The following is a 16,367-nucleotide window of genomic DNA, read 5'->3' as shown; positions in this document are numbered from 1 at the left end:
GGAATTAGAGATTGCCACTTACACAAGAAGTACTCGTGCTAGCCTCCATTAACTGTACGCACTCATCTATAGGCCTGCGCGCACGCATGCAAACTTTTTCACACATTCACAGCACAATAGCAGCATTTAAATGCAAATGCATCTGATTGAAAGGAAAACTGAACAGGTTACAACCAGTCCCATTCGCGCCACCCCTGCACATCTTATCTCACAATTGGCATCACCAAATACACAATTCATTTTTAGTTGACTCTTACAGCTTTTTTTTTTTTCATCTAAAAAGCCTTATATCTCACTAAAAAGCACGTATGGGATCCAAAAAGGTGGATTGGTGTTTAAACATCCAGGAACCTTTTTACTTCCATATTGATTTTTTTCCCTTCTGTCCTTCTCTATTTGTCCCTTTGGCTGAGTGTAATAGATAGAGACATTCGTGTAGCAGAGGTTTGAAATATAGGCAGGCAGGAATATAATTTAAGAGGTTGGTGAGAATGACCCTTATATTAAGAGGACAGATCAGACTTCATTCTGTGTTGGAGAATGTCCAAGAGTCTGACAAACACCTAAACCAACTGACAAACGCAAAGGGAATAAGAAGGGAACGCGACAGAAGATGAAAGAGCCAATAACACGCATCTTTGAGATTAGGGACGGTAGCCCTTCGGGTTTGACTATTTACGTGAAGATGAGATAACACTCTTATTTTTGTCAGCGCAATTTAAAGCTCCTTGAGTGTTACTCCTGGGATGGGGAAAAAATTGTTCAAACAAAACAGAGAATTACAGTTTAATTAAATGCCAATAAGGCTGAAGAACACTGGGAGAAAACCAACACAAAGGAACGTATACAGTAGGGACCAAATAATAAAAAAATAAAACCATCTCGAGATTAAAGTTGTTAAATTTTGAGAAAAAAAGTCTAAATAAAATGTTGAGAATAAACTCATTAAATTACGAGAAAATAAATTGTTAAATTTCAAGAAAAAAGTTGAGATAAAATGTTGAGAAGAGTCATTAAATTACGAGAAAAAAATAGTTAAATTTCAAGAAAAATTCTAGATAAAATGTTGAGAATAAACTCGTTAAATAACGAGAAAAAACTCGTTAAATTTCAAGAACAAATTCTTTAAATTATGTGAAAAATGTCGTTAAATTTTGAGAAAAAAAAGTCGAGATAAAACGTTGAGAATAAAGTCATTAAATTATGAGAAAAAAGTCATTAAATTACGAGAACAAATTCGTTAAATTACGAATTTGTTCTTATAATTTAACGACTTTTTTCTCGTAATTTAACACGTTTTTTTCTTGTAATTTAACGAGTTTATTCTCAACATTTTATCTCGACTTTTTTCTCGTAATTTAACACGTTTTTTTCTCGTAATTTAATGAGTTTATTCTCAACATTTTTCTTGTTTTTTCTTGAAATTTAACAACTTTAATCTGGAGATGGTTTTATTTTTTTATTATTGCTTGGCACTAATCCTCTTCCATAAAGTGGACCAAGAGGTAAAGCAAGCAAAAGAGAATTTAGTTCTCTTTACATTCACACTTGATCCCTTTTTGGTCCACTTAAGAAGGAATGTGGTCTCAGACCTCTTTGTGTTCATACTGTTGCTTTTTGGATCTTGTCCAGTTCAGTGTTTGATGGCTGACCCTATGGCCAAAATTTTATCCCATCCACTTACATTGTATGTACCCCAAGGGATTTGTTTGTAAAGACTATTATTAATTATTATTATTTCTAATATGTTGTAAACATTGCTATAAATGCTGTTGAATGTGCTTAACTCAAAGTTTATCTTTGCAAATGAAAAACTGATTTAAATTTTCAGGTAAAGTAGATATACCTAAAAGCAGCATTCAAGTAAGAAATGGAATAATCAAAAGAAAAAATAAAACTGCATATTCTTCACTGTATGAATAAAACGTACCCTGGTTCTACTGATTCTTATATTAGGCTGCTGTCACTTTAAGAACTACAGTAATGCACAGATCCAATATACTGATACACATACAGTACATGATTTCTTTCATTCACTTAAGACAAAACAAACTGTTTATGTGATCCTTATGTGCTTTAAACACAATAAGACGCTAAATATAATTTAGTTTAGTACAAGTGCTGTGCCAGCTGGCTTTCTGTGAGTGCGCTTTAGGTGTGAGCACTAAAATCATTTTCAACTTGCAAGGCATGTAGCTGCATCTCAGTTTGGAAGCACAGTGTAAAGTTTGGAAGTGTACGTTGTAAACAAATGATTTGTAGAGATCTGCCAGAAAGCCATGATGAACAGCCAATTTATACGGAGGCATCTGATGACCAAACTACATTGGAATTCGCAACAAGTGAGCCCAGACTTATTTGTGATCACAATGGACATTTTTAGCAAACCATACTGTTAGCTGAAAGCGTCCCGTACCCAGACCACTTCTCAAGATGGTCTCGGTTTGGTTCACTTTAAAGGGGTCTGAGATCATTTGGAGTGTTCACATATGGGCCAAAAATCATGCAAACTACGCTCAGACCCCTGAAAAGGACCAAGTGTGAAAAACACCCTTAAAGAAATTGGTCAAAATCCTAAATCAGATTTTGAAGCTCATTTTTATGTACTCTCAGACTTTTTTACGTTAGATTAAAGGGAATATTCAAGTTTTATTTCAGATACTTCATGCAAATTACTAACTAACTATGTCTAAAAGATCGACTTACATTTTATATCCATTGCAGGATGTTATTTTATGCAGGGCACCAGTACATTTAAATGAGTCATAAACTCTCTTAAAACTGTGTATTGGCCAGTCAGCGTAATCTAAAGCTGATATAGCTGGATTCTGGGCATACTGACTGAATAATACTTCCTGTGCTCAGAGGAAGGTGAATAAATATTCAGCGTGTCCCTGTTGATTTCCCCAATACAAAAAATTGATTAAAAAATGATGCTCTTTATAAGACCAGGGGACTGACTAAGCAGTTTTCACAGGGACCGTAAAGGAGGTATTCACCAAGAGAGCATGTTGTTATACCAATGAACCCTGTTGTGCAGAGCGAGAGAGAGAGAGAGAAACAAATATATTTCCATCCCTCCGGTGCTGTACGTACAGTGCACACAACAACACATCAATCTTTCTCCTGCCCGTCACATAGCAAGGCTGAAGAGATTGAAGCCCAACTGTCAGAGGTTTCAACCACAGCAACAGAGCAAAACAGAGAGTGGAAAGCAATGCAAAAGAGTCCAAGATTTCATGATTTCATAAAAAATTGAATGTTAACCGTAAAGCAAGTTCTATGGACTGTAGGCCAGTGATTGGCTTATGGTTGCTAATGATATGGAAAATAAATATATTGACTTCAAAAGCCGTATGCCCCAATAATGTAATATCTTTGAATTATGTTCATTTGATATTTTTTCTGTTTTGTATATTGCCAAATATGAATATATGTGATTAATTAACCAGGATATCATGTAATTACTTTGATTAATAATTTGAATTGCTTGACAGCAGTATTTATTATAAAAGCACCTGTTCTACACAGAGTACTTCATGTCATTCATGAGTTTTGATGAATTAAATTAAACATATATTAGAAAAGCATTACTTACAGTCTTTTATGTATCAAATTTTCATTCCTTGCATCTTAACTGATTACAAACACTGTCTTCACATATTGCCACCTGTTTTACCACTCTATATATTACAACTTACTTGCTTACACGGCGATGACTTGATGAAAACAACTGAATGAAAACAACAATGAAAACAACTTAGTAAAAACTCCATTATTTATACTCCATCATCCATTATTTAAGCTTGCCCTTTGTGTGAACATTGAGATCCATTTATCCCACTAAGAGAAGAAAAACTGCTACAATGCTTCTTATTTAGAGGCCTAACCAAAATGTTTTAGGTTTTATAGCACCTTTCCCAAGCTCAAGGACACTTTAAAAAAAGTAAATAAATTACTGTTCAAATGGGATCAGTAGTTTTTTTTTAGCAAGGATGCATTGAACAGTAAAGAAATGTATGATGTTACAAAAGATATTTATTTCAAACAAATGCTGTTTATTTACTTTCTATTTATAAAAGAATGCTGAAAAAATGTATCACGGTTTCCACAAAAATATTAAGCAGCACAACCATTCTCAACATTTATAGTAATAAAAAAATATATAGAAAATTTCAAAATATATTCAAATAGAAAACAGTTAAATCTTGCGACCCCAAACTTCTGAATGGTAGTGTAATATAATGTAAGCTTAGCAAAGCTTGGCTTAAAAACATCCTTTTTACAGTACAAATATCAGTTATATTTATTACTCCAACAGTGAAAAATGTGTTGACATAATGTTCATATTTCTGTTGTGTATTGTTTTGCCAAGAAAGATTCAGGAAAAGAGATTACTCACCTTGCTCACAATCAAATTCCTCTACAGTGGAGACAAAGTGAGGTCTGGAGTAAAAGTTGTGGGGTCCAGGCTGCTGGAGGCCACCCAGGCTGAAAAACGCCCTGTCGCTGGCCGCGCATGAGGAGAACGCTCGGCGACTGGGGATGCAAGGGTACCGAGTCCAGCTCTTCATCTCAAGGTCGAAGGCCTCGAATGCGGTCACTGGCAACTTGCCTTGTCGCCCACCTGTCGAAGGGGAAAATAAGAAGAGGGTTGGAGGATTAAGATGGAGTATGTATGCGTGTGTGTGGTGGGGGGTGGTATCTTTCTGATTGGACTCAGTCAGTGTGTCACGTCTGTCCCTGCTGGGAATCAGTGTGTGCGATTACCACATGTCACGATTCACTGACAACGCTTTGGTCTCCTCAGACAAGCTGACAGCCTATATTATTTGGTCCTTGACACACAACACACACACACTTTGTTATTGTACTTAAAGTTGCCCTAGATTCAAAAATTGAATTTACCTCGGCATAGTTAAATAACAAGAGTTCAGTACATGGAAATGACATACAGTGAGTCTCAAACTCCATTGTTTCCTCCTTCTTATGTAAATCTCATTTGTTTAAAAGACCTCCGAAGAACAGGCGAATCTCAACATAACACCGACTGTTACGTAACTGTCGGGATCATTAATATGTACGCCCCCAATATTTGCATATGCCAGCCCATGTTCAAGCATTAGACAAGGGCAGGACGTCTGGATGTGCACAGCTGAATCAGACTAGGTAAGCAAGCAAGGACAATAGCAAAAAATGGCAGATGGAGCGATAATAACTGACATGATTCATGATAACATGATATTTTTAATGATATTTGTAAATTGTCTAAATGTTTTGTTAGCATGTTGCTAATGTACTGTTAAATGTGGTTAAAGTTACCATTTTTTCTTACTGTATTCATGGAGACAAGAGCCGTCGCTATTTTCATTTTTAAACACTTGCAGTCTGTATAATGCATAAACACAACTTCATTCTTTATAAATCTCTCCAACAGTGTAGCATTAGCCGTTAGCCACGGAGCACTATCAAACTCATTCAGAATGAAATGTAAACATCAAAATAAACACTGTATTTACACGATTAGACATGCTGCATGACGAACACTTTGTAAAGATCCATTTTGAGGGTTATATTAGCTGTTTGAACTTTTTTTTATTTTGTTTAAGGCAAGTGCGAGCTCTTGGGGTGTGGAGCACCAGATTTAAAGGGCCACACACCCTGAATCGGCTCATTTCTAATTATGCCCCAAAATAGTCAAATAAAAAATGAATAAAAAAAATATATGGGGTATTTTGAGCTGAAACATCACAGACACATTCAGGGGACACCTTAGACTTATATTACTTTTTTTTTTTTTTTTTTTTAATGTTCTAGGGCACCTTTAAGTACATTTTTTAAGTATCTATACTATATCTTAATATTTTTATTTTGGGAAATTTTTACTTTTACTTCATTCCAAAGGATAAATGCATACTTTTTACTCCATTACATTTCATAAAAACATGTTGTTCCTTGTTATTTTGAACTGAAGAAATCATCACCTACTCAGTCTGATTCGTGAATGAGCTGATTCTATTCAATTAATCTGTTAAAGCGGTTCACAAATCGTACTGATTGCCACTAATGGAGCTACGATCAACTTGAGCTTACAACGCTTTTGGGAAACGCTGCCCTGAGCGATTCATTCGCAAATTGGATTGATCCGATTGCATGTGTTCTCGAGTCAACAACTCAGTGATTCACATATTCCGGTCAGGGTGAGTCTCCAGTTAACAATTCACTGAATTCACAAGTCAAACTCAAAACGAGCCAAGAATGGGAGATCCTCAAAGCTTGCATGTGCGAATGACTAATGGCGCAAAAAGTAAGTTAATGGCAAATTTTAGATTTTATTATTGTAAATGAAAATCATATTTAGGTCACGACTGTCAGTTACTAACTAGTGAACTAAACTATATTTTCTATAAAATATATATTTTTCTATTCAGTATCGGTGTATGACAAGTTTTGGTAATAAAAACATTTTCTTACTTGCAGATCAATAAAGTGTCAGCATAATCTTCCTTATCGACTAATGCTGGCTACTTGAAAATTCATAATTAATAATGATTCCAGACTTAGCTGTAACCTATTTAAGCTCTATCTGTGTGTCTACTCTAGAACATTATAACCACCACCATGTATTTCGAGCAGTAGGATGGAGAATATAAAATTGGAAAATTTTGCTCAAGTACATTAAAACAACAAGTACTTTTGTACTTTTACTCAAGTAAAATTGAAAAGGAGTACTTTTACAAGAGTAATATTATATTTGGGCATCTGTACTTTTACTCAATTAATTGAATTGTATACTTCATCCACCACTGCCATACACAGGCTTGAATGTACAAACTCATTTACATTTATTAAATTTAGCAAATGCTTACAAATGAGACGAAGGTGCATGACGCTTCTGATTACAACACAAATAATCATCCTAAGGAGACAGTAACATATACACAAGTAATGAAGAAACAGGAAGCCACATTCATTAGGACACATCACTGTTGCCAGCTAATGGTTTTGTTTTGTTACATTAAAGCATTTGGCAGACACAAACCATAGCAAACCCATGGTCTTATCATTGCTAGAATTAGACAAAAAGGCTAAAAGTTCAACAAGAGTGCTCAACCGCAATAAAACAATCACAGAAAGGAAAAAGTTGGCATATCACAGCTCCAAAAATAGAAAAATTATTTATTGCACTTTCACCAAAAGTGACGTTTTGAAATTAGCTTATGAATGATCTTATTTCTCTTGTCTTGAGGTTGTTGGCGTTTTTTTATTGTTTTTGTATGTGGAATATGTTCTAGGAGCTTGCAATTATTGGGATTTTAAAGCTGCAGAAAGATGACACAACAATGAGCTCTTCTCAGTGATAACACGAGGAATCTGTTTGTGGACCTCTGTGAGCGTGTAGCTACAGTAGCAGACATTAGTCACAGCAGACAGCATATTTAACGTGATGAGAATGAAAATGAGGCTGTGATGGATGGAAGTTCATGTCATACTGTTGTATATCTGGATACAAATCATTCAGCCGATGAGCACTGAAAATATGGTCACAGTGGGCAAAACAATCTGGAAATTCTCAATAAAAATAGCACTACATAGGAATTTACAATACAACATCCATTCCATTTTATCTGATAATAATTTTTCATTTGACATCTGAGTCAAATTAAATATGGCATCTACCCTTACTGAGGTCTAAAGCCAGTGGTTCTCAACTGGTTGGACCCCAAAGTGATTTGCCATATACCACACTCTAAAAAGTACTTCAGGGGACCTGTTACCACAACAGGTTGTAGTGACTTAATGAAATTGTCTTGATAGCTTTGGAAATTAGGCAGTGGATTTCTAGTTCTCGCCATGTTTTGCATAGGACTGGATAAAGAGAATAAATGATGAAATTAAATGTTAATTTATTTGTTTTTAGTGAAGGGAAAGACCTGTTAGTGCTTAACACGGTTATGTTTGACATTTATAAGAGTTTCTGTAATGTTGAAGTTTTTGTGGTTACCATTGTGCTGAAGAGTATGCAGGTAAACACAACATTAACTCTATAAGCAATGACTGTGCCAATGCCAGTGACAAATAATATCTTACTTGTTCACTAAATATACATGCTAAATAAGTTATGTTAGCATATGCTATGATAGCTGTGGATTTGAATTGAAATAGATATGATTAATTGGTTCCAGGGCAACAACTCTGGTAGCTGGAGCGACTTAATTTTTTTTGGAGTTTTTTTTGATCAACTTACAAATTTGTGTTAATGCTACAAATTATTAAGTTCCTCTAACTCAATGTAGCTTGTTGGTTGAATGTAAATTCATTCAAAGTTGTCATAAATTATGCAAACTGTTCCATTAGTTTTGTTGAGCCAACACATTTTTTTACAGTGCATATAATTGTGCATTTAAAGGGATAATTCATCCAAAAATGAAAATGATGTCATTTACTCAACCTCATGTTGTTTCAAACTTGTATGACTTACTTTCTACTTTTTACCCTGTGAAAAAAAAAACAAAAGAAGATATTTTGAAGAATGTTGATAACCAAACGGTTTTTGCCACCACTGACTTCCATTGTATGGACAACAAAAACCCCAATGAGACATTTATCAAAATATCTTCTTTTGTGTTAAAGCCTTGATATACTTCAAACAAAATCGAAGAACTGATGTGACGTCATTTCGAACAAAATCAGGATGAAACAAAGTTCGTTTTGGAAGTTTGAAACAGTTGCCAACTATCTGGAAAAGTTCGCTTCGGCTGGTAAACGCTTTCGTACTATCATTCGTCCGTGGCCATTACGTAAGGTAGGTGTGCACTGAGGCTTCGCCTTCTTTCACCTGGAAAATCTTTTCCAGTTCATTTCTCCTCTCGAGTCCATAGAAGTCAGACGTACGCGAGTGAAAAGGTGAACACTGGAGAACTGCTTTATAGTAGAAAATGAAGTTGTACTTCTGATAAAATGAGAGACTGACACTGTTTTTCATGTTTAATATGGTAAAGCTACTTGATTTTAAGCAATCTATTTTATAAAGTGTTATAATATAAACATGACATGACTTTACTGGAGTGCCGAATTACAGAGCTTGTGCAAACAAGCATATCCACGTTGCCATGATCAGATGCTTTTCTTATGCTTCATTAAAAAATCCTTGCTAGTTTCTCAATTTTGTTGTGTTCATTTTGTTACTGAGAGGAAAGCGCACAACATTTTTACATATTCATCTAACCGTCACTCTCAGCAGTGTGGGTGGCGTCAGATGTTCAATTACAGTATATCATTGCTCACATATTTTGAACTTCGTTTTACCACTAAACAAAGAGCGAAAAAGAACTTTGCTTGAAGTATATTGGGGCCTTTAGGTCATACAGGTTTGGATGACGAGTAAACAATGACAGAATTTTCATTTTTGGGTGAATCAAACTAAAGATTATGCAAAATAAACTTGTCTCTCATGTTTTTGCTGTTGACGTCAAAGGTCACATGCCCAGTTGAACACTGTGATATTTTGGGACTAAGGCTGTCACTGGGTAAAAGCAGCCAAATTAGGCAGATGCCAACATGGAGAGGTTGTAGGACATATCCTCATCCTTGAAAACCGTGAACAAACCTACATAAGGTAAAAAAAACCCCATACTATACTGCATACTATAAAATTTCAAGAGACCGAAATTGTCAACACTACCGAGCACTAAGAAATTTAAATGTTGATTTCAGTGATTTTAAAAACATTTCTCTTACTTTTCTATCATAAACAGTTTTGGCTCTGTGTTGGGTCGCTACTTGAAGTCAGATGATTAATCTGGGTCCTGAAACAAAATCAGTTGCGACTGATCTATACAACAAATAGTACAGTACAAGAACATAAACCTCTTTGAAGAACAATGTAAACTGTACAAACTCTAGGGTGTGAATCATTGTTTATGTATGTGAGAGCTCAAAAAGCATCAAACACTGTCACGTTTCCAGGTATGCCTTTATTTTTTCCCTTCTTATTCTTTCCCTCTCACACGTTCTCTTTCCTTGTCTTATGCATTCACAATGTGACTGATCTCCTCCCAGCTTTGGCATTACTGAGAGCCCTCTGGGACAGAACATAGAGCCACGAAAAAAACACACACAAGAGAAAACAAAGGGAGGAGAGAAAGAACCTGTCTGAGAAACAATGCGGAAGAGAGAAGAGATGGAGAAAGGAGGCCAGAAAATGGAAATGCAGTCAAGACAGCGTGAGAGAGTAACAGAGGAAAAATCATTGAGGACAGGGAAGAAGCGAGGTTATAGCAGTCCATTTAAGAGGACTTGTTCTCTTGACCTTTCTGGACACCTCTAATTAACTTCTTTCAGCTCTTTCAGCCTTTTGCCTTCAATCATTAAAGCGTCCATGGTCAAAATTGTGAGAAATTAGCTGAGGGGAACAGGGCAAATACACGAGAGGATTCAACAGAGACGTGTATTGGTGAGATACTGAGCTGAGTGAAGTGCAGCTGCCATTGGCTTAAACCCATGGACAGACAGATTTGAAGACAGACGGCCACTGTCTAGCCAGAATCATGCACACTTGCCAAAGTAAAACACATCAATGCAAAACATTACATTCATTGTCATTAAATCTGAATTTTAAAACAAAAAAACATAAGAGCTTGAATATGTTACAGCAGGGTCTTCACCGTCAAGCCCCCCTATTGGATTTTAAACCTGGACTATAACAACAAACACTATATCGCCAAAAGTATCGGGACACCCCTCCAAATCATTGAATTCAGGTGTTCCAATCACTTCCATGGCCACAGGTGTATAAAATCAAGCACCTAGGCATGCAGACTGCTTCTACAAACATTTGTAAAAGAATGGGTAAACCACTCACCATTCAAGTGTGGTACCATGATAGGTTGCCACCTGTGCAATTTTCTCACTACTAAATATTCCACGGTCAACTGTTAGTGGTATCATAATAAAATGGAAGCAATTGGGAACAACAGCAACTGAGCCACGAAGTGGTAGGCCATGTAAAAATCACAGAGCGAGGTCAGCGCGTGCTTCCTGTTCCAACATGACTGCACACCAGTGCACAAAGCAAGGTCCATAAAGACATGGATGAGCGAGTTTGGTGTGGAGGAACTTGACTGGCCTGCACAGAGTCCTGACCTCAACCCGACAGAACACCTTTGGATTAAAGCGGAAACTGTGAGCCAGGCCTTCTCGCCAACATCACTGCCTGACCTCACAAATGCGCTTCTAGAAGAATGGTCAAAAATTCCCATAAACACACTCCTCAACCTTGTGGAAAGAGTTTAAAGAAGAGTTGAAGCCGTTATAGCTGCAAAGGGTGGGCCAAATCCATATTAAACCCTAAGGATTAAGAATGGGATGTCATTAAAGTTCATGTGCATATAAAGGGAGGCGTCCAAAAACAAATATAGTGTATATAGTAGCCTATATTGACATATTTGTAAACTTCATATTTATCTACGTCAGAAAAATAATCATTATTGATGTTAATATATATGTACACACTACATTTGAATTTTACTTAAATGGTTAGTTCAACCAAAAATGAAAATTCTGTCATTAATTACTCAACCTCATGTTGTTCCAAACCAGTAAGACCTTCGTTCATCTTTGGAACAAAAATTAAGATATTTTTGATGAAATCTGAGAGCTTTCTGTTCCTCCATAGACAGCTATGCAACTACCACTTTGGCGCCTCAAAACGTTCACAAAGAGATCATAAAATCCATATGAATTGAGAGGTTTGGTCCAAATTTTTTGAAGAGACACAATCACTATATATGATGATTAGACTAAAATTAAGGCTTCTATTCACATATAAACATTCATCAACTCGCACATCAGCTGTGGTAAACAGAAGCTCAACCATGTTTGCTTGACCTGAGAGAACCAATGAGGTTCATTCTGATATGTTATGCAGCACATTTGAGCTTTGGGAAGAGTTTTGTTCTCGTGGGTCAATCAGTTTCAGTTGAGTTTCTGTTTATGTTCACTGATTAATATTTATATGAGAATAAAAGCCTAAATTAAATCTGTTCATCATATAAAGGAATTCAGTCTCTTCAGAAAATTTGGACTAAACCGCTCAATTCATACGGACTACTTTTACGATCTCTTTATGAACTGTCAAAGTGGTAGTTGCGTAAAAAGCTCTCAGATTTGATCAAGAACATCTTCATTTGTGTTCTGAAGATGAACGAAAGGCTTACAGGTTTGGAACTATGAGGGTGAGTAATCAATGACAGAATTTTCAGAATTTTTTTCTTTAACATGTTAACGAGGGCTGAAAAAAATTACTTGAATTTTAGCTTCTAAACTAAAATTTAGAAGCTAAAATTTTAGTTTAGAAGCTAAAATTTTAAGTTAACTTAAGTCTACTTTTTGAGATAACATGATATTTGACATCCTGAAGACCCATGTGTTGCAGTATAGAGCTTTTGTTTAAAAAAATATAGACAAGATTGTTGGTACAGACGTTTTTCAGTTAATTTCAAATGTCAACTACTGGTTCAAATAATGGCATGAGTTTGAGCAGAACTATACTACCATTCAAAAGTTTTGTGGTTGGAAAGAGTTTTATATATATATATATTAAAATAAAGTCTCTAATGCTCACCACGACTGCATTTATTTGATCAAAAACAAAAGTTTGGGTGTTTTTTTTTGTTTTTGTTTTTCAGCATTAATACTTCAGTCTTCAGAAATCATTCTAATATGCTGATTTACTGCTAAAAATATATTTCTTATTATTTTCAACATTGAAAACAGTTGTGCTGCTTAATATTTTTGTGGAAAACATAATACTATTATTTTTTATAGGATTCTTTGATGAATAAAAAGTAAAAGAAAACAGCAATTATTAGAAAAATAAATATTTTGTAACATTATAAGTCTTTACTGTCACTTTTGATTAACTTAATGTGTCCCTGCTGAATAAAATTTCTTAAAAAAAAAATAAAAAATCTTACTGACCCCAAACTTTTGAACAGTAGTGTACTTATTTGTCCGAATAATAAAAGACCTATTGGGAAACGTTATCTTTGCAATTACATTTTGTATAAGCACAGACAATTAATATTTCACCATTTATCATGTTTATAACTTTCTAAAAAAAACAGGAGGAGCTAAACTGCCACGTCTGATGATTTCCATCCCTGATTAGGTCCATAGAGTATCTGTGCATGAAGAAATCTGATTATGCTTATAGTTTTTTCAGCTCCATTCACTTTCACACATGTGTTATCATGTTTATATCCATCATGTGGAATTTCTTTCAAAATCAGCACAGACAACATGCTATTCAGCAAATCAAATGCCATGTGCTGAGTGGCATTTCATTCAGCTTGATGAAAACAACACCAGTGGAATACACCTTCATGCAGCTTAAAACTTTCTCGGATAATATTTAAGTTCCCATACAAATGGGGTCACGTCGTTCTCCTGCCTGCACCAGAGCTAACAATATTAGCACACACAGTAGGGATTTTATTTTGGGTAGATAGCGTGGTGCATCTGGGTGACGTGTGATCGAGTGTCTGTGCGAGACCTCGCGGGGTGCATCCCAAAGTAAATCAAAAGTAAATGAGCATTCTGTGATACAGGCTCATTCCTCATTCTTGGCCTTAATGTGATTCTGCTGCAGCTCTATTTGTGGTCCAGCAATCAGACAAATAACAGAATTAAGTTTCTTAACTTTACTGCTGTCAGAGGGGAAGATCTTCAATGCAAAACTTCTCCTAAGTGTCAAACTGTATCCAAAGCATTACAAGCAATACAAAGGCGAGTGGCCCTTTGAGTGCAAGTTAGAGGGAGAGGGAGAGGAAAACAGAGATAGAATGAAAGAAAGAAAGATGAAGACTGCAAGGAAGGATATAAGTAAAAGCAAGGGTTGCATACAAAGAGACTCTGAATGAATTATTCCCTGTGATGTCAAATCAATGAGTTTAAGCCTAACCATCAAGACAAAACTGTGTCACAGTATAGGAGAAGAATCATGAGTCCAGAGGGATAATATCCTCATTTCTTCACATTTCACTTACTTCAAACATTATATCTCAATTTCTAATAATTTCAAAGTAGGTTAAGTTTTTGAGGGGTTGTAAATGAGTTGGATTCATAAAATGAGAGCTTAGAGTTACCAGGGAAATCTGTATAAATAGTTTAAATGAACAAACACTTTACTTTAGAAAAATTACTTTAGTTTTTACTCTATTGGTAATAAAAGTCCTCAAAACCATTAAAGCAAGATGAAGTTATTTATAAATACATTTATTTATCCCAGAGGCAAATGGGTGGTGATTTTTAGGGGAAGAGACGCACATGAAGATATTCTCCTTAATCTACATTCAAGCAATCTTAAAACAGCACATCAGAGCATCTCTACCAAATTAACCACATTTCTATTCAGATTGTGAGCTATAAAAAGAAACCGAACAAGACTAAATAAGAACTTAAAAACACAGAAGTTGTACTTGCAGTGAGAGAAAGAAAGTCCAGTTGTGTAACAGTAATGAGGGCACGTCTGCTTCACCAGGCTGATCAATCATATGTTGGCATGAGATGATGATGCTGCCCATCACTCTTGCCATAACCAGCCTACACTTCATATAAAAAACAGAAATCTATGGAATGTCCTCATTAGTGTGTTTGTGTGTGTGTATAGGGAGGCAGAGTTTTAATGACTTCTCAAAGAGTGACAGGGCAGTTGATCTTTGTGTCTGACCTGAACAGAATGTCTCACAGTGCAGAAAGGTTAGAAAGAGGACAAATCTGCCAAAACAAGACCCCATACTGACCACTCCACATGCTCATCAAACCCATGGGCACAAACAAATATCAAGCTTAAACATACACAGTCTAACCACTCCACATGCTCATCAAATTACATTACATTACATTAAAGATATACATTTTACCAGTTTGTGTATTCCCAGACACACACACACACACACACACACACACACACACACACACACACACACACATGTTGGGTTTTCATGTTTTATGGGGACATTCCATAGTTAATTTTTTTTTTTTTTACTGTATCCCCTACCCCGAAACATACCCATCACAGAAACATAATTCTGATTTATAACCTGTTTTCCTCAAGGATTTCTGATATTAGCATCTTTGTGTGGACATTTTGTCTCCATAACAAAGGGTTTACCAGGCTCACACACACATATATATAGGTGGAAAATGATTTACTATTAACCCGAATCTTTAAAGAAAACTTTGGCATTTTTATGATAATAATAATAATAATAATAATAATAATAATAATAATAATAATAAAACATTTAATTTATTTGGGTCCATGACACAAAATAATACATTTTTGTGTCCGGGTCAACTAATTATATAAACAATAATAATAAAAATTAAAAATATGATTCATACAATTAATACAATTAATTGAATACACCTCTATGATGAGCATAGTTTAAATCTCTGAGTTAAAATTCACTTGGATATTTTTGGCTGCTGTCACTTTAAGAGCTAATGCACAGATCCATTATACTGTAACACATGCATTTACCTTCTCAACTGTTCACTTAAAGGGATAGTTCACCCAAAAATGAAAATTTGATGTTTATCTGCTTACCCCCAGTGCATCCAAGATGTAGGTGACTTTTTTTCTTCAGTCGAACGCAAATTATGATTTTTAACTGCAACCGCTGCCGTCTGTCAGTCAAATAATAGCAGTAGATGGGAACTTCAACTATAACAGTAAATAAAACTTGCTTAGACAAATAAAAATTAAAACCTGCTGCTCGTGACGACACAATGTCCTAAGACGAAACGATCGGTTTGTGCGAGAAACCGAACATTATTTATATAATTTTTACCTCTAATACACCAACTATGTCCAACTTCGTTCAGCTTCCTGTTAGTGAGGTCAAAAAACACGTTCTGAAGAAGGAAGTGATGTCTTGCCCATATACTTCAATGAGCGCGAGACATCACTTCCGTTGTCAGAGCGCGATCACACCTCACTAGCCGGAAGCTGAACGAAGTTGGACATAGTGGTGTATTAGAGGTAAAAAATTATATAAATACTGTTCGGTTTCTCGCACAAACCGATCGTTTCGTTTTTTCATCAAATTTTCATTTTTGGGTGAACTATCCCTTTAAGACATAACTGACTATGTTTACAAGGATACTTGCCAAGATGGGCATTTTGACAATTTTGTTTGAATATGTCTGTTCATGCATAATAAGACGTGAAATTCTGTATTCGTGCTGTCCGAAAATTGGACTTCTGGGTGTGCGCTTTGGATGTTTCCACAAAACTTTCATGATGATGCAGCACTGGCCTGTCAACGGTCCAGAGCGTCATTCACGTTAATGTTCTCACA

General features: G+C 35.6%; 1 protein-coding gene across 2 annotated transcripts in view; it reads right to left on the bottom strand.

Moving 5' to 3' along the window:
- Nucleotides 1-16,367, bottom strand: part of LOC137009749 (kelch domain-containing protein 8B-like) — a 136,730-nt gene that overhangs the window by 32,086 nt on the left and 88,277 nt on the right. For both annotated transcript variants that reach the window (XM_067372220.1, XM_067372221.1), the window contains exon 5: nt 4,403-4,627. In XM_067372220.1, the coding sequence (XP_067228321.1) occupies nt 4,403-4,627 (225 nt within the window). The remainder of the gene's footprint in view (nt 1-4,402; nt 4,628-16,367) is intronic.

The sequence above is a fragment of the Chanodichthys erythropterus genome, chromosome 20 (assembly GCF_024489055.1).
Source record: "Chanodichthys erythropterus isolate Z2021 chromosome 20, ASM2448905v1, whole genome shotgun sequence".
Taxonomy (NCBI): domain Eukaryota; kingdom Metazoa; phylum Chordata; class Actinopteri; order Cypriniformes; family Xenocyprididae; genus Chanodichthys; species Chanodichthys erythropterus.
Note: the sequence above shows the minus strand (reverse complement) of the source record. Positions and strands in the feature narration are given on the sequence as shown.